Source organism: Canis lupus, chromosome 20 (assembly GCF_048164855.1).
Source record: "Canis lupus baileyi chromosome 20, mCanLup2.hap1, whole genome shotgun sequence".
Taxonomy (NCBI): Eukaryota; Metazoa; Chordata; class Mammalia; order Carnivora; family Canidae; genus Canis; species Canis lupus.
Genome location: NC_132857.1, coordinates 35,497,631 through 35,522,054, shown reverse-complemented (window position 1 = coordinate 35,522,054; position 24,424 = coordinate 35,497,631). Strand labels below are relative to the sequence as shown.

The following is a 24,424-nucleotide window of genomic DNA, read 5'->3' as shown; positions in this document are numbered from 1 at the left end:
TCCCTGAGCTGCCCCAATCCCAGCCAGTCTCAATAGTGGGGGCCCTCCTATAACCCCTTTTTCTTAAGAAGAGAATCTGTTCCCTAATACCAAAGAGCCTAATCAGACCTCAAGACTTGGCCAAGGCATGGGCAGAGAGGTCTGGTGTCACGTTCCTCAATAGCAGTGGCTTCAAAAAAAAATGTTTCATTTCAGATGCTCCGTTTGCAAGAAGTGTGTTAAAGTGGGCAGCCCCGGTGGCGCAGTGGTTTAGCACCGCCTGCAGCCTGGCCCGGGGTGTGATCCTGGAGACCCAGGATCGAGTCCCACATCAGGCTCCCTGCATGGAGCCTGCTTCTCCCTCTGCCTGTGTCTCTGCCTCTCTCTTCGCTCTCTCTGAATGAATAAATAAATAAATCTTAAAAAAAAAAAAAAGTGTGTTAAAGCCATTGTGAGAAGACTTTTTTTTTTTAAGATTTTATTTATTCATGAGAGACACAGAGAGAGAGAGGCAGAGGCATAGGCAGAGGGAGAAGCAGGCTTCTCACGGGAAGCCCCCTTGATCCCAGGACCCCAGAACCATGACCTGAGCCAAAGGTAGATGCTCAACTGCTGAGCCACCCGGGTGCCCCATAACAAGACTTTAGAGGAAGCAGTGCAAAAACAAAGATCTTGAGATGTATGCAGAAGGCTGTCAGATGATGCTTACTCCTCCAGTAACCAACAGTATAAGCCCTTACACACACACATACACAGAGACACAGGCAGAGGGAGAAGCAGGCTCCATGCAGGGAGCCCAGTGTGGGACTCAATCCTGGGACTCCAGGATCAGGCCCTGGGGCTGAAGGCAGCACTAAACCGCTGAGGCACCCAAGGCTGCCCGATAAATCTCATCTTGACTCACAGTGCTGTTTACCTCCACCACAAATCAAGCTAGACCAGCAGAGAGGCTAACAAAAGGTGACTTGGTTACTACCTACATCAGCTGTTCACATTATGACCACAAGTAGGAGGACCACCAACGGACAGACATACAAGCAAACATCTTTGTTTCTCTTTCCATCCTTCCTACCAAAAGAGAAAGCCTGAGGAAAAGAGAAAGCTATAGGAAAGAGAGCAGACCACACATCCCCACTCCAAGCTGTTGGAGACAGAAGTCTAGTCTACACTGGGGATGGCATGCTGACATGGTAGAGGTAACCTTGTGTCAAATATGGGATTGAAGTTTTAAGACACAAAATGAGGGGCACCTGGCCCTCAGGTGCAGCTCAGTCGGTTGAGTGTCTGCCTTTGGCTCAGGTCATGATCCCAGGGTCCTGGGATTGAGCACCCTGTATCTGGCTCTCTGCTTGGTGGGTAGCCTGCTTCTCCCTCTCCCTCTGCTTGCCACTCTGTCTGCTTATGCTCTCTCTCTGTGTTAAATAAACAAATAAATAAAACCTTTTAAAAAAATAAAACACACAATGAAACTGAGTCTTAACCAAAATGATACTTGTAACTGATATTGACTGACAAATTATAGATTTGGACTGTGCATCATTAGGGGCGCTCACTAGTAGGCAGGAAATCAGATGGTTTAAATACAGTTCGTAGCAATTACTGGGAAAATAAATTCATTTCATTTATCCCTCGATGAGCTGATACTACTCAAACTATCCACATTATAGTCAACACCAGAAATCCCAACTTCTGACTCAAACAGAATGATAGTCAGTGGACAAATAGGATCCTGAAAGTGAAAAACGGGGGTGCTCAGTGCACCCTAGGAGAGGGTTCCAGGATCTAATTTGGTCTCTGTGGGTCAGAATTACAATATACAGCTTGCCATGTTAAAGTTTTGAAAAAGCATGTTGTCTATTGTGGCAATAAGGGAAGCTGGTACCTCTGAAAAGAAAATATTTTTTTAAAAGATTTTATTTATTTATTCATGAGAGACACACAGAGAGAGAGAGAGAGAGAGAGAGAGAGGCAGAGACACAGGCAGGGGGAAAAGCAGGCTCCCTGCAAGGAACCTGACGTGGGACTCGATCCCAGGACTCCAGGATCACGCCCTGGGCTGAAGGCAGGCGCTAAACCACTGAGCCACCCAGAGATCCCCAAGAAAATATTTTATATTAAAATAATATCGAAAAAAAATAAATAAAAAGTAAAATAAAATAAAATAATATCGAGGGATCCCTGGGTGGCGCAGCGGTTTAGCGCCTGCCTTTGGCCCAGGGCGCGATCCTGGAGACCCAGGATCGAATCCCACGTCGGGCTCCTGGTGCATGGAGCCTGCTTCTCCCTCTGCCTGTGTCTCTGCCTCTCTCTCTCTCTCACTGTGTGCCTATCATAAGTAAATAAAAATTAAAAATAAAATAAAATAAAATAAAATAATATCGACATCTTCAGGGTAGAGTTAAATTGAAAATAATACAATTCTATGATATTTTTTCTGGGTCTGCCCCTGAAGTAGTCTCTGTGCTATAGCCCACCCCCAATATCAACAGAATAGTCTAACATGTACCCAAAGCACCTAGATTTTGGTCTCCAATACAATTCCCCAGTAGACACCAAGGAGTCTTGGAAAGTTTCTGATTCTATGTCTTGGAGCAAGGATAATTCAAATGGGTCTGGAGCATCACTTTGTTGCCAGAAAGTATGCCTCCAAAATGATCCAGGGCAATTAAGGGATACAGGAGCTGGTTAAAAGGGCTCCTCTTGAGCAAATTGTCACAATTATGGCATTAGAAAGAAATCAATAGTTCTCTGCACAACCCTATGAGGCACACTATAAAAAGGAAAAGAGAAAAAAAGGCACATACAATTTTTAATGATGTTTATAGTATAATGCTGACAAAGCCAAACTATATGTATACTATATTCAAGTTTTGATCAACATCAAAATTTCATCATTGCAAATCAAATAGCTAAAAGATTAATTGCAATCCTGGCAGAGGATGCAAAATCTCATCAATTCTACTCAGGCAATGAAAAATTATGGAATATTTACTATTTTTAAGAAAACACTACAAGGGCCCCTGGGTGGCTCGGTTGGTTAAACATTTGACTCTTGGTTTCACCTCGGGTCATGAGCTCAGGGTTATGGGATCAGGCCTCACATCAGGCTCCCAGCTCAGCAGGATGTCTGCTTGAGAATCTCTCTTTCCCTTCCTCTCCCTATCCCTCTGCCCTTCTCTCTCTCTCTCTCTCTCTCTCTCTCTCTCTAATATTTTTTAAAACCACATAGGTTTGGAAAGTCCAATTATCTCCACAGAGACTTAACCTAATAAACGCAAACTCAGGATGAATTGTCCTGGAAGTCATTCTGGACCCCAACCTGGTCAAGAATATACCACTCAAAGTTCAACCCAGAACGCTACAGTGTGCAGTTCCTTAACAGGATGGTTCTGTGCCTCAGGGTTGGGAGACTACATTTGTAATATCAGGATGAATAAAAGAAGCTACCTGAATTGATATTTTGGTGCTGGTTAGGTTATCTGTAATAACAAGCTTCATTCCACGGTTTTATATGTAGTTCAATTACAGATGTTTAAACATGTAAGAGAATCTGTTACATTTATGTGACAATTTTATTAGATTTACAAGAGTTGCTTAAGGGTTTAGGAAGATTTTGCTTATTAGATTTGATAGGCTACATTTGGGGGTAATATATTTAAAGAATCAGCTAAATTAAATTTGTAAGTGTGGTTTGAAATTTTTTTTTTTTTTTTTTGGTTTGAAATGTCTAAGGGAATTTGATCAATTAAGTACAGGAGTGGTATGGTATAATTAAGGAAGATTTTATCTGTAAAGCCCATGGTTAATTGAAAGTTAATGAAAGAACAAGTAGAAAAAATTCCTAATTTTAAAAAAAGTACTAGATTTATTAATAATAAGATAATACTGTAAATTGAGGTTCTAGGTTTAAGAGACATGGGATAAAAAAAAAGAGACATGGGATAGTTAAGCTTTAATCAACTAAATAATAATTAAAACACAAATCACTTTTAAGTATTCCTATCATGCCCAAAAGGCCCCCAGACATCTTTTTTTATGAAGAAAGAGAGAAGCTAAGTAGACCAATAACAAGTAAGGAGATTAAATCAGTGATTTAAAATCTCCCCACAAAAATATCTCCAGAGCTGATGGTGAATTTTATCAGATATTTAAAGAAGAGATAATACTAATCTTTCTCAAACTTTTGCCAAAGACTTAAGAAGGAGGAACACTTCCTAACTCATTCTGTGGGTCAGCATTACCCTAATACCAAGGCCGGACAAAAATACTACAAGGAAAATTCAGCAAATATCCCTTATGAACACTGATGCAAAAGCCCTCAATGGAATACTAGTAAACTAAATTCAGCAGCACATTAAAAGGATTATACACCATGACTGAGTAGGATTTATTCCTGCAATGCAAGGACAGCTCAACATATGAAAATAGACCAACAGGGCAGCCTGGGTGGCTTAGCAGTTTAGTGCCGCCTTAGGCCCAGGGCATGATCCTAGAGACCTGGGATCGAGTCCCACGTTGGGCTCCCTACATGGAGCCTGCTTCTCCCTCTGCCTGTGTCTCTGCCTCTCTCTCTCTCTCTCTCTCTCTCTCTCTGTTTCTCATGAATAAATAAATAAATAAATAAATAAATAAATAAATAAATAAATAAAATAAAATAAAAATAAAATAAATAAATAAAAATAAATAATACACCATACTAAAAAAATACAACAAAAACCCCAATTGATCATCTCAACTGAAGCAAAATTTGACAAAATTCAACACTCTTGCCTGAAAAAGACACTCAACTGTTACAAGGTGAAGGAGAGTCAGTAACATATCCCCCAAACTGAGAAGGCACTTTAATACCAAAATGCAAAGCAAGCCACTCCATATCATTTACACACCTTTATTTAGGATAACTTACTGACAAGGGCAATCCAGAGGGTTGGCCACCACAGCCAATCCAGGTGGCACTGAGCTGTTATTCTCCACCCAACCTCTGCCAGGCCCTGACTGCAACACGTAGCTTTTATAAAACGAGGGGTATGGTGGTGAGGTCCTAAGGTTGCTATCTAAAGTGGTGCCACCTGTGTGCCTCACTGGCCCTCTACTGGTTGTCTAAAGTGGCATCATCTGTGCCAAGATGGAGGGCCAAACAAAGATGGAGTCAGTGTTGCCAGCACTCCTACACTCAACAAACTAGGAATTAAAGTAAACTGCCATATGAAAAACCCACACCAAACATCATACTTGATGGCAAGAGACTGAAAGCTTCTCCTCTAAAATCCAGAACAAAACAAAGATGCCTGCTTTCCTGGATTCTATTTAACATAGTACTAGAAGTTCTAGCCAGAACAATTCAGTTAGGCAAGGAAAAAAAGGAAAAGACATCCAATTGGAAATGAAGAAGTAAAATTAGCTCTGCTCACAGATATTATATATAGAAAACCCTAAAAATTCCCCACACACAAAAACTGTCAGAGTTAATAATTGAACTTAGCAAAGTAGCAGGAAACAAAGTCAACACAAAAATTCAGGCACTGTACACTAACAATAAACGATCTGAAAAGTAAATTATGAAAATAATTCCATTTATAATAGCAACAAGAAAAACAAAATATTAGGAACTAACTAAAAAGATGAAAGACATAATGAAAACTACAAAACATTGCTGAAAGAAATTAAAGAAGACATAAATAAATGGGAACACATCCCATGTTCATGAATTGAAAGATTTCATATTGTTAAAATGTCAGTACTACCCAAAGCAATCTACAAGGATCCCTGGGTGGCTCAGCAGTTTAGTGCCTGCTTCAGCCCAGGGCGTCATCCTGGAGTCCCGGGATCGAGTCCTGCATCAGGCTCCTTGCATGGAGCCTGCTTCTCCCTCTGCGTCTGTCTCTGCCTCTCTCTGTGTGTCTCTCCTGAATAAATAAATAAAATCTTTTTTTTTTTAAAAAAAAGCAATCTACAGATCCAGTGAATCCCTAACAAAATCCCAATGATATTTTTTAACAGAAATAGAAAAACCCATCCTTAAATTCATAGGGAATCTCAAGGAATCTGAGACAGCCAAAACAATCTTGCAAAAGAAAAACAAAGTTGAAGGACTCACACATCCTGATTTCAAAGCTTACTATGAAGCTACAGTAATCAAAACAGTATGGTACCAGCATGACATGAATAGAACAGAATACAGAGTCCAGAAGCAAATCTTTGTCTATATAGCCAAATGATTTTTGCAAGGGTGCCAAAACCATTCAATGAGGACAGGACAGTCTTTTCAACAAATACAGCTGGGCAAACTGGATATCCACATGCAAAAGAACAAAATTGAACCCTTACTTAACACTGTATAAAAAAATTAACTCAAAATGGATCAAAGACCTAAATGTAAGACCTAAAACTGTAAAACTCTTAGAAGAAAACATAATTGCTGTATTGTGATAGGGCTTCATGATGTGGGATTTGGCAATGATTTTTTGGATATGACACCAAAGGCATAAGCAACAAGAGGAAAGAGACAAATTGGACTTCATGAAAATTTTTTAAACTTTGTAAAAAAAAAATCAAATAACAATGTCCACCAAGTAAAAAGATAACCAATAGAATGAGAGAAAATATTTGCAAATCACATATCTCATAAGGGATCAATATCCAGAGTCTCTTGAGAACTCTTAAAACTCAACAACAAAAACAATTAAAAATGGGCAAAGTACTTGAATAGACATTTCTCCAAAAAAGATATATGATGATCAATAAGCACATGAAAAGAAGCACAATATCACTAATCTTTAAGAAATTGGAAATCGAAACTATGAGATACTATCTCACACCCACTAGGAGGATGGCTGCTATCAAAAAATCCCAGAAAACAGCAAGTGTTGGTGAGGATATAGAGAAATTGGAGCCCTGGTGCACTGTCAATGAGAATGTAAATGGTATAGCTTTTTTTTTTTTTTTTTTTTGAGGAATGGCAATTCCTCAAAAAAAAAAAAAAAAAGGCATTACCATTTCATTTCTCGGTCTAATTTAAAAGATTTGAAAGCAAGGTCTCAAGGAGATATTTAAATACCCATACTCATAACAGCACTATTCACAATAGCCAAAAGGTGGAAGAAATTCAATGTCTATCAACTGATGAATGGATAAACAAAATATGGTGCATACATACAATGGAATATTTTTCAGCCTTAAAAACAAAGGAAATCCTGTCACATGCTATAACATGGATAAAACTTGAGGACATTATGCTAAGTTAAATTACCCAGTCACAAAAAAGACAAATACTGTATGTTTCCACTTATATGAGATACTTAGTCAAAATTATAGACACAAAAAGTACAACAGTGGTTGTCAAGGTTTAGGGGGCAGGAAACATGGGGAGCTATTAAGTACAGAGCTTCAATTTTACAATTTGAAAAGAATTATAGAGTTGTCTGGTAGTGATAGTTATACAGCATTAGGAATGTATATACAAAGACCACTGAACTGTATACACTTAAAAATAGGATGATAAATACGTGTTTTTACCACAATGGGAAAAAAAAAAACAACCACCAAATTCCCTATCCCTATATTTATTTCCTTTTTATACCCTAATCTACTCCCAATCATGCACCCCTTGCATGATTGGGACTCTCAAGCTTCACTGCATCCTCTAGGACGCTTGGTCTACCATCAGCAAATTCCACATACTTTCACCTCCTTCTCTGAACATTTGCTTCTCTTGCTTGTTTTCACCAAAGCTTGGCTCTCTTCCATGAGGACACCCTAGCTCTCTCAAGTGAAATCATTTTCTTCTTTTATTTCTTCTTTTTTTCTTTCTTCTTCCCCATGCTCTCTGGAAATCAGGATAGAGTTGGTGTCCTCTTTGCCCCCATGGCCATTTCCTTCACAAACCTCAACTCCTGTGAAACACGTGCCATCAAACTATTCCAGCCTTGCTACAGTGATCCACCAACCCCCTCATCACTCTACCTCCTTCCTGAATTATTTTAGCACCTAGACTTTGTGTTCTTCACCACTTTCCTTTTCACCATTCTTGCCAATTTCAACATTGGCAGAGACAATCCACCCAACATCTTGGCCTTTTGTAGCTGAGCCTCTGGTTTTGATGGTACTTGAGACATAATTTCTGGAAGTAACCGAGGGATAACATGGAAAGGTAAATGCCACTGAAGGAAGTATTTATTATTTACTTTTCCTGAGAGAAGGGAGCAAGCACACCATGCCATGTGGGGCCACATGGGAGGTACTAGGGTCAGTCAGGAAGCAGAAGGGGGAAGCAGAAAGCATGGCCCAGAGCCTCTACTGAGGTTTCCATGGGAAGGAATGGTAAGGCAGGATAGGGAAGTTTGAAGAAGTTTAGGATTGGATAGTTTCAGTAATTTTGGTGGGTTCTGGGCTTATAGAGGTGGTCTCCAGTCGTCCAGATCATTTAAAGCAGGGGAAATATTGGCTTGGCATGTGAGACTTGAAGGAGGTGGGTAGGGATAAGGTCTCTGGATTGGTTGGTTTGTCATATGAAAGGTACTCTTGCAGTAGAAGTGAGAGGAGTCATTTGTTTCTCTAGGAATTAGCTAGTCCCAAGAGTTTTTCCAGGATTAGCAAGGTCCCTAAATTGTCAAAACATCATAAAATATGAAAAAAATTTAAAAACATGATTCATACATCTCCTTAATTTTCAGTAATCTCTTCCACCCCACCATAGTCATTGACTCCTATAGTCATACTCTTGACCTTGCCATCACAATACTGACACCACCTCTGAAATGGACATTTCCAGCCTCCCAACTTCTTTTTTTTTTTAAGATTTATTTATTTATTTGTTCATGATAGACAGAGAGAGAGAGGCAGAGACACAGGCAGAGGGAGAAGCAGGCTCCATGCAGGGAGCCCGACACAGGACTCGATCCCGGGACTCCAGGATTGTGCCCTGGGCCAAAGGCAGATGCCAAACCACTGAGCCACCTAGGGATCCCCAGCCTCCCACCTTCTAATCACCACCTCCTTACACTTCTATGTGCCTTACTATGGTGGCCCAATTCCAACAATCCTTAAATTCCACCGGGACAATGATCGTGTTACTTCTTCCTTCTGCAAAGGGCTTAGAAACAGTGTTGGCCACATGGTGTCCACAATTAAAGTGTTAAGCACATAAATCACCCTCAGGGGCCCTCACTGTCCTCTTCTCTAGCTTAGTGTTCATGGTCCATCATTATATAACCACTTCTTTGCAAACACCCTCACCTCCCTTGTCTATTTTTCCCCACCCTGTGCTTGACTGGCAAACTCTACCTCTGCCTAAACCCTTCAACTATCCATCCACCCCTCCCTGCACCTGAGCACCTGAACATTGTTGGAAAAAAATCACAAAAAAATCACAATAACTGTCTCACACTATGTTTTGTATTGCTTTTGAGAGAGACAGAGAGTGAGGACACACATTCAAGCATTGGGGGTAGGGGAAAGGGAGAGAAAAAATCCCAAGCAGCTTCCATGTTCAGCATGGAGCCCGACGTGGGGCTCAATCCCACAACCCTGAGAACATGACCTGAGCCAAAACCAAGAGTTGGATGCTTAACTGACTGAGCCACCCAGGCACTGCAGTCTCATACTGTGTTTTTGATCCAGATTTTAAATGGGCACTCAATGCTATCCAACAATCATTACAGTTTCCTGGTGGGTTCTTTCCTTCTCTTCATGTGGTAATTACACATCTTTTCTGCTTTCTTCATACTTTCATCACCCCACCCACTATGCTTTTAGCTGAGTTTCCCCGATGTGTCACTGAGAAAACAAAGTAGCAATCAGGTAAGAACAGCCTCATCTTTATCTTCCCACCCTGAAATCACTAGCCTGGGTGCACTAACCACAGCTTCCCCCCCCTTTTTTCAGCGTTATTGAGATATAATAGACATATAATATTGTGTAAGTTTAAGGTTACAGCATAGTAATATGATGGCAACTTTCCTCTTATTACTGCGAAGAATTGCTCCTTATCCCACTTCTCCTCCTACTCATGCCCTGGACCCCATCCCCTCTCACCTACCTAAAGAATCCTTTCCTTGAAGGATCCCCTCTCTCTGGTATCATCAATTTGTCTCTCTCAATGAGATAATCTCAGCATAATATTTCTCAGTAAGATCATTATCCGTGTAAACATGCCAAACAAAACAGAACAAACCCTTTCTTTGACTCCATCCTTCACAGTTAAGAGGGTTGTCTGTATTCATAGGAGTAGAATTGCCAGATCATATGGTAATTCTATGTTTAACTTTACGAGGAGCTGCCGAACTGTGTTCTACAGTGGCTGAGCCATTTCACATTCTTACTGTACAAGAGCTCTCCCAACGTATGAGAGCTTCAGTTTCTGCACATCCTCGCCCTTGTCTGTTGTTTTTTGTTTTTGCTTTTGTTTTTTTATGGCTGTCTCAATGAGTGAAGAAGTATCTCCTATGAATTTGACTTGTATTCTCCTAATGACTAGGGATGCTGAGCATCTTTTTATGTGCTTGTTGGCCATCTGTTTATCTATCTTCTTTGAAGGAGTGTCTCTTCAAGTCATTTGCTCGTTTTTAAATTGGGTCAATTGTCTTTTTGTTGTTGAGTTGTTGAGTTCTTATATATTCTGGAAACTAGGCCCTTATGGTATCTATGACTTGCAAATATTTTCTCCCATTCTGTGAACTATCTTTTCATTTCTTGATAATGTTCTTTGATGCTCAAAAGTTTTTAAATAGATGAAGTCAAATTGGTCAGCGTACTTTTAAACATACATTAAAGAAATAACATTTGAGGGCAACCCCAGTGGCACAGTGGTTTAGTGCTGCCTGCAGCCCGGGGTGTGATCCTGGAGACCCAGGATCGAGTCCCACGTCGGGCTCCCTGCATGGAGCCTGATTCTCCCTCTGCCTGTGTCTCTGCCTCTCTCTCTCTCTGAATAAATAAATCTTTAAAAAAAATAACATTTGATTATGGAAATTTGCAAACATACATAGAGCACAGTATAATGAATCCCCCAAACTTGACACAAAGCTTAAACAACTTCCAACATTGTGTTGATGTTGTTTCATCCATGCCCCTGGTATTCATGGTGGTGGTAGTGGTTTTGTTTTGACTGTAATATTTTTTTTTTACTTATGATAGTCACAGAGAGAGAGAGAGAGGCAGAGACATAGGCAGAGGGAGAAGCAGGCTCCATGCCGGGAGCCTGACGTGGGATTCGATCCCGGGTCTCCAGGATCGCGCCCTGGTCCAAAGGCAGGCGCCAAACCGCTGCGCCACCCAGGGATCCCTGTAATATTTTGAACTAAATAGCAAACATCATGTCATTGCACCTATAAATACTTCAATATGCATCTCTAACTGATAAGAACTTTTTGGTTTCCATAAATATACATCATCCAACCTAACAAAATAAGCAATTCATTAACATCACCTGATATTCAATCCATATTCAGATCTATTTGGTTGTCTCAAAAGTGTCTCTTTTATAGTAAGTAAACTATTGATTCAGGATCCCAGCAAAAGCCATGTATTCCATTTAACTGCTGCATCTTTCATATCTTATTTGATGTCTCCTTCCATTGTTTTTTAAGCCATTGATTTGTTAGAGAAACCACATCATTTGCCCTGTAGACTATCCCACATTCCAAATCTAGCTGAGATCACATATGAAAGCATGTTATAGCAACATTTACATACAAATGGGCAGCCAGAGGTGGAGTCTCAGAACCAGAACAGTTCTCAGTAATCCTAGCTAATAGCTATATGGTACACGCTGTGCTGGGCATTATACATAAATGAACTCATTGAATCCCCATAATAACCCCGGGGGTAGGTGGTACTCTCATCTCATCTTATTGATGAGAATACTAGGCCCAGAGAGGTTAACTTTCCAAAAGTCACACAGCTAGGAAGAGGTGGAGCCAGGATCTAACCCAAATACTTTGGCTTCAGCAGCTGTACTGGATTTACATCTGGTCACAGAATGCTTTATGACAGCCTTTCAAGGCCAAGATTGAAGGGAGGTTCAAGTGCATGCGATTTGAAGTTGCCTCCCCACTTTAGTTATACAGATGAGAGTATCTAGGAAACTTCTAGGATTGGATGTAATAAGGTCCTTTGAAACTGATATTATCTTCACTACTTATTTTGTTAGGTGGGATGAAGCATGAGATGAGGAAACCAAGGTCCAGACGGGTGATGTCCTTTACACAAGAGCCCCCTGCCTCTTAAGAAAGGTCTCTTTCCCTAGGCTGCAGTCTCCCTAAGAACTGCTTCTGGGCTGAGGGACCAGCCAGGACCACCCTCTCCGTTCTTCTCTAGTATCAGCAGGGTTATCTCTGCCAGGCCAGCTTATAGCTCCAAAAAGGGGCTGCTGGGCCACACCTGAGACAGGAAACGCCATGGGATGCTACACACAGAGGGTTAGCTGGGAATCAGGTATGGTCCCAACTGATCATCGCAGCTGGTCCTTTTGTGGTCAAAAGCCCTGCAGAGAGGGCTGAGCTGGTGGCTTGTCTGGACACACAAGAGTCCACAGCCTGCTTGCTAACTGTCCAAAGCCCCATCCCAATGCCCATAGGCTTCTGGGTCTCCATACATCCTCACCTTCCCTTGCAGCCTCATCTTTCCACCCAGGAGCTAAGACCTCCCCACCCTTTACCCCAGGGCTTGGATGGAAGAGAGAGTCAGAGACAGAGGCCAGGCCCTCTTGGGAGAATTCACAAGACCCACTAGACTGAATTTGTCTGGAGGCAGGTGATGTCATGGGAAATGTACAGGGACAGGAGTCCTGTGCCACTCGGGTGCATGCTAGGTGCATGTGCTCTGGGCACCCTGCTCAAGCTAAATGCTTCCGTTTCTTCATCTGTAAAATGGGAATAATGGACTTCCTGTGTCCACAGACCTTTTCCCTAAGAGCCAGATAGTCAAAAGTGTAGGCTTTCTAGGTCAGACTGTCTCTGTCCTGGCTACTCAACTCTGCCCTTCTGGAGGAAAGCAGCCATAGGTGACTTTAAAGAAACAGACATGGCTGTCTTCCCAATAAAACTTTATTTACAGGGATCCCTGGGTGGCTCAGCGGTTTGGCGCCTGCCTTTGGCCCAGGGCGCGATCCTGGAGACTCGGGATCGAGTCCCGCGTCAGGCTCCGGGCATGGAGCCTGCTTCTCTCTCCTGTGTCTCTGCCTTTCTCTCTCTCTTTCTCTATCATAAATAAATAAAATCTTTTTAAAAAAATTTATTTACAACTGTTAACAGAATAAATCCCAGACCAGCCCAGACAGAAAAGGCCACGGACCCGGCAGTCAGGTGGGCATGGGCTCCGATGGGGGCTCAGCCGTAGGCCACCTCCTGACCCACGCAGGGCCGCTGTTTCGGGTGACCCAGCCCGCTTCGCTCATCCCGACGCGAGAAGTCGCATATTGCAGCCCCGCTCCAAGGTGCAGTAGCAGAGGAACCCCCTGCTCCCGCGCCCGCCCCAGTCGCCGGCGGGCTAGTACCCGCGCCCCGGCTCCCGCCCCGCCCCCGAATCCCCGCCCCCCATAGTCCCCGCCCCCAGGGCCGAGCCGACGTGCACCGCGCACGCCCCGCCCCTATGGTCCCCGCCCCCAGAGCTCGGGCGGACGTGCACCATGCAGGTCCCGCCCCCTATAGTCCCCGCCCCCCGAGCGCGGGCCGACGTACGCCGCGCACGCCCCGCCCCCATGGTCCCCGCCCCCCGAGCGCGGGCCGACGTACGCCGCGCACGCCCCGCCCCCATGGTTCCCGCCCCCAGAGCACGGGCCGACGTACGCCGTGCACGCCCCCCCCCTCCCGCGGGCGCACGTGCCGCCGGGTCCCGGGCTGCGGCGGCGGAGGTGAGTCCCCGGTGGGCGGCGGAGTTCGCGGAGCCGCCCGGGCCCCCGCCCCAGCATCGCCTCCGGCCGCCGGCTCGAACTGCGGGGCGCAGCCTCGGGGCCCGGGAGGGGCGCCGCAGCCCCTCGTCGCCCAGCCTGGATGGCGGCCTCGGCGCTGGGGGCCTTGGGGCTCTGTCCAGGACCCTTGCGGTCCTCGCCTGTCTCTCGGGAAGGTAGCCCCAAGCGATGTGTCCTTCCGGGAGTTTTTGTTAAAACAGGCAGGGGTGGGGCAGCCCCGGTGGCGCAGCGGTTTGGCGCCGCCTGCAGCCCGGGGTGTGATCTGGAGACCCGGGGTCGAGTCCCGCGTCGGGCTCCCTGCATGGAGCCTGCTCCTCCCTCTGCCTGTGCCTCTGCCTGTCTCTCTCTCTCTCTCTCTCTCTCTCTTTGCATCTCTATGAATAAATAAATAAAATCTTAAAAAAAAAAAAAAAAAACAGGCCAGGGGTGCCCCGCGTTCTTGTTGGCGGCAACTTGCTTGCCAATGAAACGCGTGTCGCAGGCAGGAAGACCATAGGCTTCAGCCAGAGTAAAAGAGTTGCGAATTCTTGCTGCAATATTTACGGATGAAGGGAGAGGACGCCTGGGATGTGTTTCCAAATAAACCAGTTGGAAGAGGAATGTGGGTGGGAGAAGAGGAAACAAGATTGGCCACGAGTTGGTTGAAGCTGGCTAATGTGCTATTTTGTCTGCTTTGTGTATATTTGTGATTTAGCATTCAAAGTTTTTTCGGAAATGAAGTTTGCTGTGAACCCTTGATAACCTGTGTTCCCATACTGGACCAGTGTTAGCCAGCCAGGCTGCGGGCAAGTACTGGGTGGCGGAAACTTGTTTTCTCAGGTCTGGAGGCTCAAAGTCCGAGATGAAGGTCCCGAGAGCGCTCCCGTTGGCTTGTAGACAGCCACCTTCTGGCTTGTGTCCCTTCGTGGGCTGCCCCCTACGTGTCTGTGTCCTAATCTGTTCCCTTAGGGACACCGGTCAGAAGAGGACCTACCTAATGACCTCACTTTAACTTAATTATCTCTTTAAAAACCCCATCTCTAGGGATCCCTGGGTGGCGCAGCGGTTTGGCGCCTGCCTTTGGCCCAGGGCGTGATCCTGGAGACCCGGGATCGAATCCCACATCGGGCTCCCGGTGCATGGAGCCTGCTTCTCCCTCTGCCTGTGTCTCTGCCTCTCTCTCTCTCTGTATCTGTCATAAATAAATAAAATATTAAAAAATAAAAAAATAAAAATAAAAACCCCATCTCTAAATACAGTTACATTGTGAGAGACGGAGAGTTAAGGCTTCAGCATATGAATTTGAAGGGGACACGACTCAGCCTGCAGCACTGTCACTTTGCGATTTTGGGGTTTCCAACTTGCTTAGCTTATCCGTGCCTCGGTTTCCAGGGCTTTAAAATAGGGGCAATAGTAGTAATTAGGTTATGGAGTTGTGAGGATTCAGTCATTAGACAGTATATATAAAGCTCTCAGAATTGTGTTTAGCATATAGGAAGTAATCAGTAAGTTGAACTTAGGTTTCACCTATAAATTAGCAATCATAGGGGGCTTCTCTATGGGATGAATAGCGGAGTGAGGCAGTTGGGTACTTCGTGCTGTGCCTAGCCATGGGAATAATCACAGCATCATCACAAGGGGTGTGTGCTGCTGTGCCACACTAGTTACTTTATGTGTGTTCAGTCGTATACTCCTCACAGCCACTCTCATGATGCCATTGTCGGAAGCCTGTTGGGCAGATGGAGAAGGTGAGGCACAGAGATGGAGGTTAGATTTGAACTCTGGCTCTAGAGCTCATGTTCTTTTTTTTTAAGATTTTATTTATACATGAGAGACACAGAGAGAGAGAGGCAGAGACAGACAGAGGGAGAAGCAGGCTCCATGCAGGGAGCCCGATGCGGGACCCAATCCCGGGTCTCCAGGATCATGACCTGAGCCAAAGGCAGACGCCCAACCGCTGAGCCACCCAGGCATCCCTAGAGCTCATGTTCTTAACCACCTTGCTGTATTGCCCCCACTAAAAAGAATGTGATCTTCGGATATGTTCAGTGTGCAGGCCGACCCAGGGAACTATTGGCTGTCTTCTCTTTTTCTTGACCCAGGTTCACATCGGTGGCCGCACTCATGGCAGGTCCCCTGTGGCGGGCCGCAGCATTCGTGCAGAGACACAGAGCAGGCCTGTTGGTGGGTTCCTGTGCCGGCCTGTTCGGGGCCCAGATCTCATACCACCTCTTCCCAGATCCTGTGATCCGGTGGCTGTACCAGTACTGGCCTCAGGGCCAGCCAGCTCCGCTCTCCCCAGAGCTGCAGAGCCTCTTCCAAGAGGTGCTCCAGGACGTGGGTATCCCCTCGGGCCATAGCTATGAGGCTTTCACCTCATTCACCTTCCAGCCTGTGAGTGCTGGCTTCCCGCGACTCCCTGCTGGGGCGATAGTGGGCATCCCAGCCACCTTCCTGGGTGGCACATTGATCGACAGTGATCACCCAGTAGTTGTACACGGGCAAAGAGTCAACTGGCAGAGCCCAGCAGGCACCCGGCTGAGAGATGCCCTGACCCTGTCCCGCGACGCCCAGAAGTTTGCCTTGGCCAAGGAAGTGGTATACCTGGAGAGCAGTACAGCCGCCCTACAGGCCCTGTTGGCCCCAGCTTGCCTGGCAGGCACCTGGGCGCTGGGCGTGGGTGCCAAGCATGCACTGGGGCTCTATGGAGGCCCCATGAATTTACGGGCTGCCTTCAACCTGGCAGCAGCAGTGGCGGGCTTTGTGGCCTATGCCTTCTCCACGGACTCTCTCACTCATGCGCTGGAAGCCTGGCTCGACCGCCGCACAGCTGCACTGTCTGCAGCCTATGCCCAGGGTGGAGTGGAGTTCTATGAGAAGATTTTGTCGGGCAACATAGCCCTGCGCAGTCTCTTGGGCAAGCGTGGAGAGCAGCTGTATACGCCCAGTGGGAACATCGTTCCCAGACACTGGTTTCGCATCAAACATTTACCCTACACAACCCGCCGGGATTCTGTGCTGCAGATGTGGAGGGCAACACTCAACCCAGGCCACTCCTGAGGGACTCATCACAAGGACAGATGCAGCTCCTGCAAGCACCACCCTGATGTTGACTCTGGGGGCTCTCGGTGCCTCTGGACCCATGGCCACATGTCAGTGAATCATAGACTTTGAAATTAAACAGCCTAGATTTTACCCCAGCCCATCGTCCCAGTGACCTTGAGCAAGTCCCTTTTAAAGCTGAGCCTTGGTTTCCTCAGGTGTAAAATGGGGATGCTTAAATTACCTGGCAGGATTTGGGGGTTGCGTGAGCTATGAACAAAAGGGCCTGGCCAAGAGGACGTGCTGTTAAATAAATGGGATATTCCTCCATGGTCTTTGAATACCAGCAGGCTGGGGGAATCAGGCCACATCTCACCACTGGAGGTGCTTACAGGATGTGGACACTTTTCCTACACTGAAGAACCACTGTAGTTCACCTGGTGGTCTAATCTCAACTTGCACTGGCAGGAAAAGCTTTAAGGGCCCAGGTGAGAAGCTAGTGTGGCCCTAAGAGGTTGGGAGATGGGAGTTGAGGGGGTGCTTCAAGGGTGGTGTATCCAGTGCAGATGGCATGCTCAGAGCCCTGGGGCCGGAAGGAGAGAGAAAGTGTTACTGGACCCTGATGAGACTTGTGGCGTGGGAGACTTGGCAGGAGCTCTGGCCAAAGATAGAAGGAACAATCTATTTGCAAAACCAAGGCCCTGCAGGGAAGGAGCCTGCTGATGTAATCCAGAGCATGGTCAGTGCCTGGAGAGAAGAGGCACTGGGGAAGAGGGGAAGAAGTAGGGGGAGCTTTGGTTCTCGGGGCAGGGAAGAAGCAGGATGGAGGTGGGCGAGGTGGACTGGGCCTAGTGTCATGCCCGGGGCCCAGCGGAATGCTGCACCCTTGCCCTGTTTGTTTCCCTCAAGCTTTCTGGTGGCAGGTAGAGCAGACCCCACTTTTGATCCTTGGACAGGAGACCCCTTCCCAGGAAAGGTGAGGACAGTTGTGGCCAGCAAGCCAGGCTCACTTGGCCATTCATGTATATTTATTGTTGATTATGTTTTCCATGGAAGAATGGAAGAATTCAGGCCTGGCGCCAGTGTACTTCAGGGCACAGTGATGAGGCCACACCCAGGTCCACAAAGCCAGGACCAGCGGCGGCAGACGGTTCCTGCAAGAGACTGAATGGGGCGTGGGCAGGGTGGGTGGCAGGTCTTTCTTCCTGCTGGGTCTTCGCAGTGGCTAGAGGTCATGCTCTGGCTCGACTTGACTAGCCTGTGGTTCCCAGGTCAGGCCTGGGCAGACACCCCATCTCAGGTCCCAGGATGCCTGATGAACGCGTAGGTGGTTGCAGGAGTTAGTGAGCAGGTGAGCAAGTCTCCACTGTGGGAAGTACCAGCTCAGGGGGGCCTCCCAGGTTGTCCCCCCAGCTGCCACCACCATGTGTTGCTGTCTGATCTTGGCTGGAGAAGTGTAGTTTGGGGTTTGGGTTTGGTGAGCTTCACCTACTTACCACTCCCCGCCCAAACTACTCAGTCCTGTGGGAGCAGGACAGTGGCATCAGGCTGGCCTGCCCAAAAGATTAGGAAAGGGAGCCGCAGTGGTAAGGGGAGTGATCCTCAAACTACTCAAGAGCTGCTCCCAGTCTCCACACACACTCTTCAAGTGGCCCCACCCCAAACCTCAGCCCAGGGCCCCCACCCTGTGAGCTGCCCCTCCCCTTCCTCCCTGCTGCATTCTGCACTTCCACCATGCCCTGGCAACCCTCAGCTCAGTCCTTGCCCTCCCCAGCTCTTGGAAGAACGGGTCTGACTGGGTTCTGTCCTCTAAACCCTCTGAGGGCACCCACTTGTTTTCTGGCTAGAGCCACATCTCTGAGCCTGGGCCGAATGGCCTCTGCAACTGCCCTGGTGTCCCACCCCGACCCCGGACTGTATGGATGTAACCTCAGGAGCACCTTGGTTCCTTTGCTGCTGTCCCCCCATCACCACCACCATCCCCACACACTGCTTCAGTCTAGGGTGCTCTCTCCTGGCTTGCCCTGTCTTAGGGACCTAGAGCTCCTCCTGCAGGAGAACCCAGCAGCCTGACTTCTGGAACCTTCCCCGTTCACACCACTTCACAGCTTGTATCTCTCCCCAGCCTTTTGTGCTAACTGTAAATAAGTTAGCCTGCAGTTAGTGCTTAGCACTCCTCTGCTGAAATGAAAGGGCAGGGGTGTGTCTGTCTTGTTTGCCACTCTGAACGGAGGCTTTCATATCACTTTTGAATAAATGAACAAGGCCCTAAAGCTATGGCAGGCAGGCCTGGCTCCCTAGATCTTGAGCCATTATGGTCAGGCTGGCTGCACACATGGTGAGGCCATCTGAATCCTATGGGACCTGGTCCTGTCTTCCCAACTTGGGACTTTCCAAGGGCAGGGCCCGGGTGGGATCTGGGATTGCTGTTCTGATAGGGGAAATCAGGATCCTGTAGGGCACAGATTACCACTTAGGCCACCAGGGCCCCCAAGGAGGAGAAAGGGGACTCCCTCAAGTTTTATGATCTTTGGTGGCACCCCCACACGCAGATTCGGGGGTTGATCCCAGAAAGATTCAAAAACCTGCTCCATGGCTTCATAGATGGGCCAGGTGGCAGGCAGTTCCCCTATACGTGCTGCACTGCATCTTCTCAGATGTCTGTGGTGTGCCCCGGGAGTCAGCACCTTGCGCTGAGTCCCAGGAGAACGTTGTACTAAGTCGTTCCCCCCCACCCCCAGACGTGACTCTAGTTCTCTGAGTGTGATTATGCAAAGGTACCCAACATCCCAGAACAATCTTACAGACAACTCCAAAATAGGCTGATAGAGGGCTGCATCAACAGGTTCAGATGCCCACCCCCACCCCCACCCCATGCATGCACATGCGCAGACACAGCTGCAATACAGGAAAGGGAGTCTCAGAGTCATCATGCCATCCCTGGCTCTGCCCATTCCCGAACCTAGCAGGCCCCATCCAGTATCCACAGTGCTGCACCCCAGGCAGCCCTTGCCTGTAGTTGGCGCATATGTGTGGAACCCCCATCCCCAGGCGAGTGTGTATCACAAGCTGGGGCTGAAACACAAGTGGAGACCCTACCCAGTAAGGCCTCCTGCCCACTAACTACATCCCTACAGCAGTGTCCATAGGGCCTTTATTATGCACCAGACATATGCTAGATTCCTAAAACCTTTTTTCATTTATCCCCAAATTGGAACGGGTAGCTGGTAATGTTATTTCAATTTTACAGGCAAGGAAGTTGCACAGAAATGTGAAGAAATGGGCCCCAAACCATGAAGCTCTGAAAGTGACAGAACAAGGATTTGAAGCCAGCACCCTGGTTCCTGATCCCCTTACAAAGCTTTGATTTACATTGTCCTGTTTATCCTAAGGGTTTTTTTGTTTTTTTGGTTTTTTTTTTAAGATTTTATGTATTTATTCCTGAGAGATAGGCGGAGGGAGAAGCAGGCTCCATGCAGGGAGCCCGATGTGGGACTTCATCCCGGACCCGGGATCAGGGCCTGAACCAAAGGCAGACGCTCAACCACTGAGCCACCCAGGTGTCCCTATCCTGAGGGTTTTTATCATGGAAATTTGTACTGTGGCCTCTACAGCCTTTCTCCCTTGCTGGTTAAAGGTGACTTTCCGGCCTCACCTCTCATCAGGAAAAATGGTCACCAAGGAGACCTTTCTAGAACTTCCAGAGGAGACCCTTTCAGCTAACTGAAAAGGAAAGAGACACCCAATGTATCAGATTTGGTGGGAATGGGGTGGAAGGGTCAAGTGTTACAGAGCCCTGGGAGGGCCCAGCTGGGGACAGCTTACCTTAGGAAGCAGAACAGACTGGGCAGCCAGCTGTGAGTTCAAATGCTGTCCTACCACTTTAGCAGAGGGGCCTTGACCAAGTGATTTCACATCTCTGTCCTCAAGTTGTTTTTTTTTTTTTTTAAAGATTTTATTTATTTATTCATGAGAGACAGAGAGGGAGAGACACAGGCAGAGGGAGAAGCAGGCTCCACACAGGGAGCCCCACGTGGGATTTGATCCCGGGTCTCCAGGATCATGCCCTGGACTGAAGGCGGCACTAAACCGCTGAGCCCCCGGGGCTGCCCCCAAGTTCTCTATTAAATGGAGATATTAACATGTAGCTTACAGCATTGTTTTGATAACGAAAGGAAAATAAAGTCTGCAAAATGTGAAGCCCAACAAGAGTATATAGTAAGTTTTATTTTATTTTTGGTGATAATGACCTTTATCATTTACTGTATTTGACAGAAATTAACCTTTTAAAAATTTACCTGTGACACTTTTACTCAATTTTAATTATGGGGGCACCAGGGTGGCTCGGTTGGTTGAGTGCCTGCCTTCTGCTCAGGTCATGATCCCAGGATCTTGGGTTCAAGCCCCGCATCAGGCTCCCTGCTCAGAGGGGAGCCTGCTTCTCCCTCTCCCTCTGTCTGCCACTCCTCTTACCCATGCTCTGTCTGTCAAATAAATAAATAAAATCTTTTTAAAAAATTTTTTTAATTATGACATTACAATGTACTGTAACTTAACCTCCATATTTTGTCAAAATACTGTCCTCATTGTTTGATCACGTCCCATGCTGCACACACACTCCCATACACCCGCAGCTAGAGCAGATACTCCATCAGAGGGACATTGAATAAGAGGTCTGCTCAAAATCTCAGGAAAGGTGAATGCACTAACTTTTTTTAAAAGCCGCACTACAAAATCAAAAAAGATTGATCCAAAGAGTTGAGGCATTCTACTCATTACATTCTGACCTACAGTACAGTCTTAGGGAAATGGACACAGGCCGATAAATTACAGGTGCATTAGAGGGCAGCATTTCATGAAGGCTGTGCTGCTTACCTATCAGAAAGTAGCTAGGAAGGGTCTCCATTTCCAGCTTGAGGCGCTGAAGTCCTTTTAAAAAATTATATATATATATTTGAGAGAGAGAGTACAAGGCAGGGAGGGGTAGATGGAGAGGGAGAAACATTAGCAGCAGGGAAGCCAACTCAGAGCTCAATCAGTTGACCCTGAGCTCATGACGGGAGCCAAGCTAAGAGTTGGATGCTCAACTGACAGAGCCACCCAGGCACTTTTTTTTTTTTTAAAGATTTATTTGAGAGAGAGCTCGGCTGTGGGGGGTTAAGGGGGTGGGCAGAGAACAAAGAGCAGACTCCCCACTGAGCATGGAGCCCAATTTAAGGCTGCATCTCATGATCCTGAGATCATGACCTGAGCTGAAACCAAGTGTTGGAGGTGCAATTCAACTGAGCCATCCAGGTATTTCTTTTTTTTTTTTTTTTTTTTTCATGAGAGACACAGAGAGAGGCAGAGACACAGGTAGAGGGAGAAGCAGGCTCCATGCAGGGAGCCCGATGTGGGACTCGATCCCGGGTCTCCAGGATCTCCCTGGGCTGAAGGCGGCGTTCAAACAGCTGAGCCACTGGGGCTGCCCCTACAATCTCTTCTTAAAGAAAAGACAAAGATCTTGAATAGTTTTTCTCAGCACAATGCAACTTAGTTCACAAGATATTTTGGCAACTCTTAATCTGAACAAGAATAGGGGCTGTTGAAAAAGAAGGCTTTAAGATAGCTAACTAGAAGGCTCAGTCGGTTAAGCATCTGCTTCTAGCTCAGGTCTGGATCTTCGGGTCCTGGGATCCAGTCCCAAGCCTTGGGCTCCCTGCTCAGTGGGGAGTCAGCTTCTCTCTCTGCCCCTCCCCCTTGCTCATGCTCTCTCTCATGCATGCACTCTCTCTCTCTCAAATAAATCTTTTTTAAAAAATGTAAAAATTACTGATTGGCTCAAAATGGTTTTATGGGAAAAGTAACAAAATCTGTAACAAAAACTTGGCAATGAGTGCAAAGCCACTGCCATTTTTGAGCAAAACACACAAAGGCTCTGAAGGAAACAGGGCAGTAGAGGAGCTCAGACATTTCCAAGGACAGGCACTTCCTCTTCTTGACAGGAGTGGAGTAGAGAACCATTCAAATAGCTTCATCAAACACTGTATGGAGGCCTCGCTGCATGAGAGCCAGGCACTCGTGCCAAGTATTTTACAGCACCAATCTCCTTAGTCATGGCCAAACCCTGAAGGTAGCTGATGGGAGTCAGCTTCTTCTTTTTTTTTTTTTTTTTTTTTCTTTTTTAAGATTTTATTTATTCATGAGAGACATGGAGAGAGAGAGGCAGAGACACAGGCAGAGGGAGAAGAAGGCTCCATGCAGGGAGCCCGATGTGGGACTTGATCCCGGGTCTGCAGGGAGCCCGATGTGGGACTTGATCCCGGGTCTCCAGGATCACTCCCTGGGCTGAAGGCAGCACTAAACCACTGAGCCACTGGGGCTGCCCGGGAGTCAGCTTCTTCTTCAGTTTCTCAATCATGTCTTTGTCATCTCTGAGATCAAGTTTAGTCCCAACTAAGATGATGCAGGTGTTGAGACAGTGGTGTCACACTTTAGCATACCATTATGCTCCAACATTTTCAAATGATGCGGAACTCACAAGAGAAAAGCAAATTAAGAATACATCTGTTGGGATCCTTAGGTGGCGCAGCGGTTTGGCGCCTGCCTTTGGCCCAGGGCGCCATCCTGGAGACCCGGGATCGAATCCCACGTCAGGCTCCCGGTGCCTGGAGCCTGCTTCTCCCTCTGCCTATGTCTCTGCCTCTCTCGCTCTCTCTCTGTGACTATCATAAATAAATAAAAATTAAAAAAAAAAATAAAAAATAAAAAATAGAAAAAAAAAGAATACATCTGTTTATGGATTGGATAAGGGACTTAATCTGACATAATCTTCTTGTCCAGCTGTATCCCATAAGCCCACATTCACCAGTTTTCCATCTACCATCACACTGACAAAGTAGTTGTCAAAGACAGTGGGGATATATTCCCCAGGAAATGCTTTGGTTTTGTAACTGATCAGTAGGCAGCGTTTCTTTTTTTTTTTTTTTTTAAGATTTTATTTATTTATTCGTGGGAGACAGAGAGAGAGAGGCAGAGACACAGGCCGAGGGAGAAGCAGGCTCCACACAGGAGCCTGTTGCGGGACTCAATCCCAGGTCCCCAGGATCATGCCCTGGGCCAAAGGCAGGCGTTCAATCGCTAAGCCACCCAGGCGTCCCAGTAGGCAGGTTTTAAGTACAGCTCCATCTCCAACTGCTTCACACCTGATGACTTGCATGGAGGCTGCTCATCGGGCCATGGCAGGCAGGTGGACAGGGCACAGGATGCTGGGCTGCTGTCCATACCACCTTGTCCTCTGCTGATGGGAAGCTGGAGCCCAGCCTATATAGTAAGCTTTTGTTGAAATAAATGTTTTATTTATTTATTCATTTATTTAAGAGAGAGAGAGTATGGGTGGGGAAACAGCAGAGGTAGAGAGAGTGGGACAAGCAGACTTTGCTGAGTGCAGAGCCCAGGTGGGCCCAATCCAAGAGATCGCTCAAAGCTGAGATAAGATCCAGCCAAATTTAAGATTTGGACACCCAACCTACTGAGCCA

The 24,424-nt window shown here is 46.5% G+C and overlaps 1 protein-coding gene and 1 long non-coding RNA gene across 24 annotated transcripts in view; both read left to right on the top strand.

Annotated features, from left to right (window-relative positions):
* The window catches only part of LOC140611858 (transmembrane protein 177-like), a 123,295-nt gene extending 106,059 nt beyond the window's left edge, over window positions 1–17,236 (top strand). For 19 of the 22 annotated variants that reach the window (XM_072788898.1, XM_072788892.1, XM_072788894.1 and 16 more), the window contains one exon: window positions 15,967–17,236. In XM_072788898.1, the coding sequence (XP_072644999.1) occupies window positions 15,967–16,924 (958 nt within the window). In that variant the 3' untranslated portion in view covers window positions 16,925–17,236. Of the gene's footprint in view, window positions 1–13,703; window positions 13,724–13,778; window positions 13,829–13,916; window positions 14,041–14,307; window positions 14,671–15,966 lie in introns of those variants that run through there. The other 3 variants (XM_072788913.1, XM_072788915.1, XM_072788914.1) reach the window with 3 other exon arrangements.
* Window positions 17,237–17,400: 164 nt separating this feature from the next.
* On the top strand, window positions 17,401–21,426 carry LOC140611859 (uncharacterized). Of its 2 annotated transcripts, none has more exons than XR_012013109.1 (2): window positions 17,401–17,645; window positions 20,157–21,426. It is a non-coding gene; the product is annotated as an uncharacterized lncRNA (long non-coding RNA). The 2 variants fall into 2 exon arrangements; XR_012013108.1 differs by lacking the exon at window positions 17,401–17,645 and adding an exon at window positions 18,114–18,257.
* The last annotated feature ends 2,998 nt before the right edge of the window (window positions 21,427–24,424 follow it).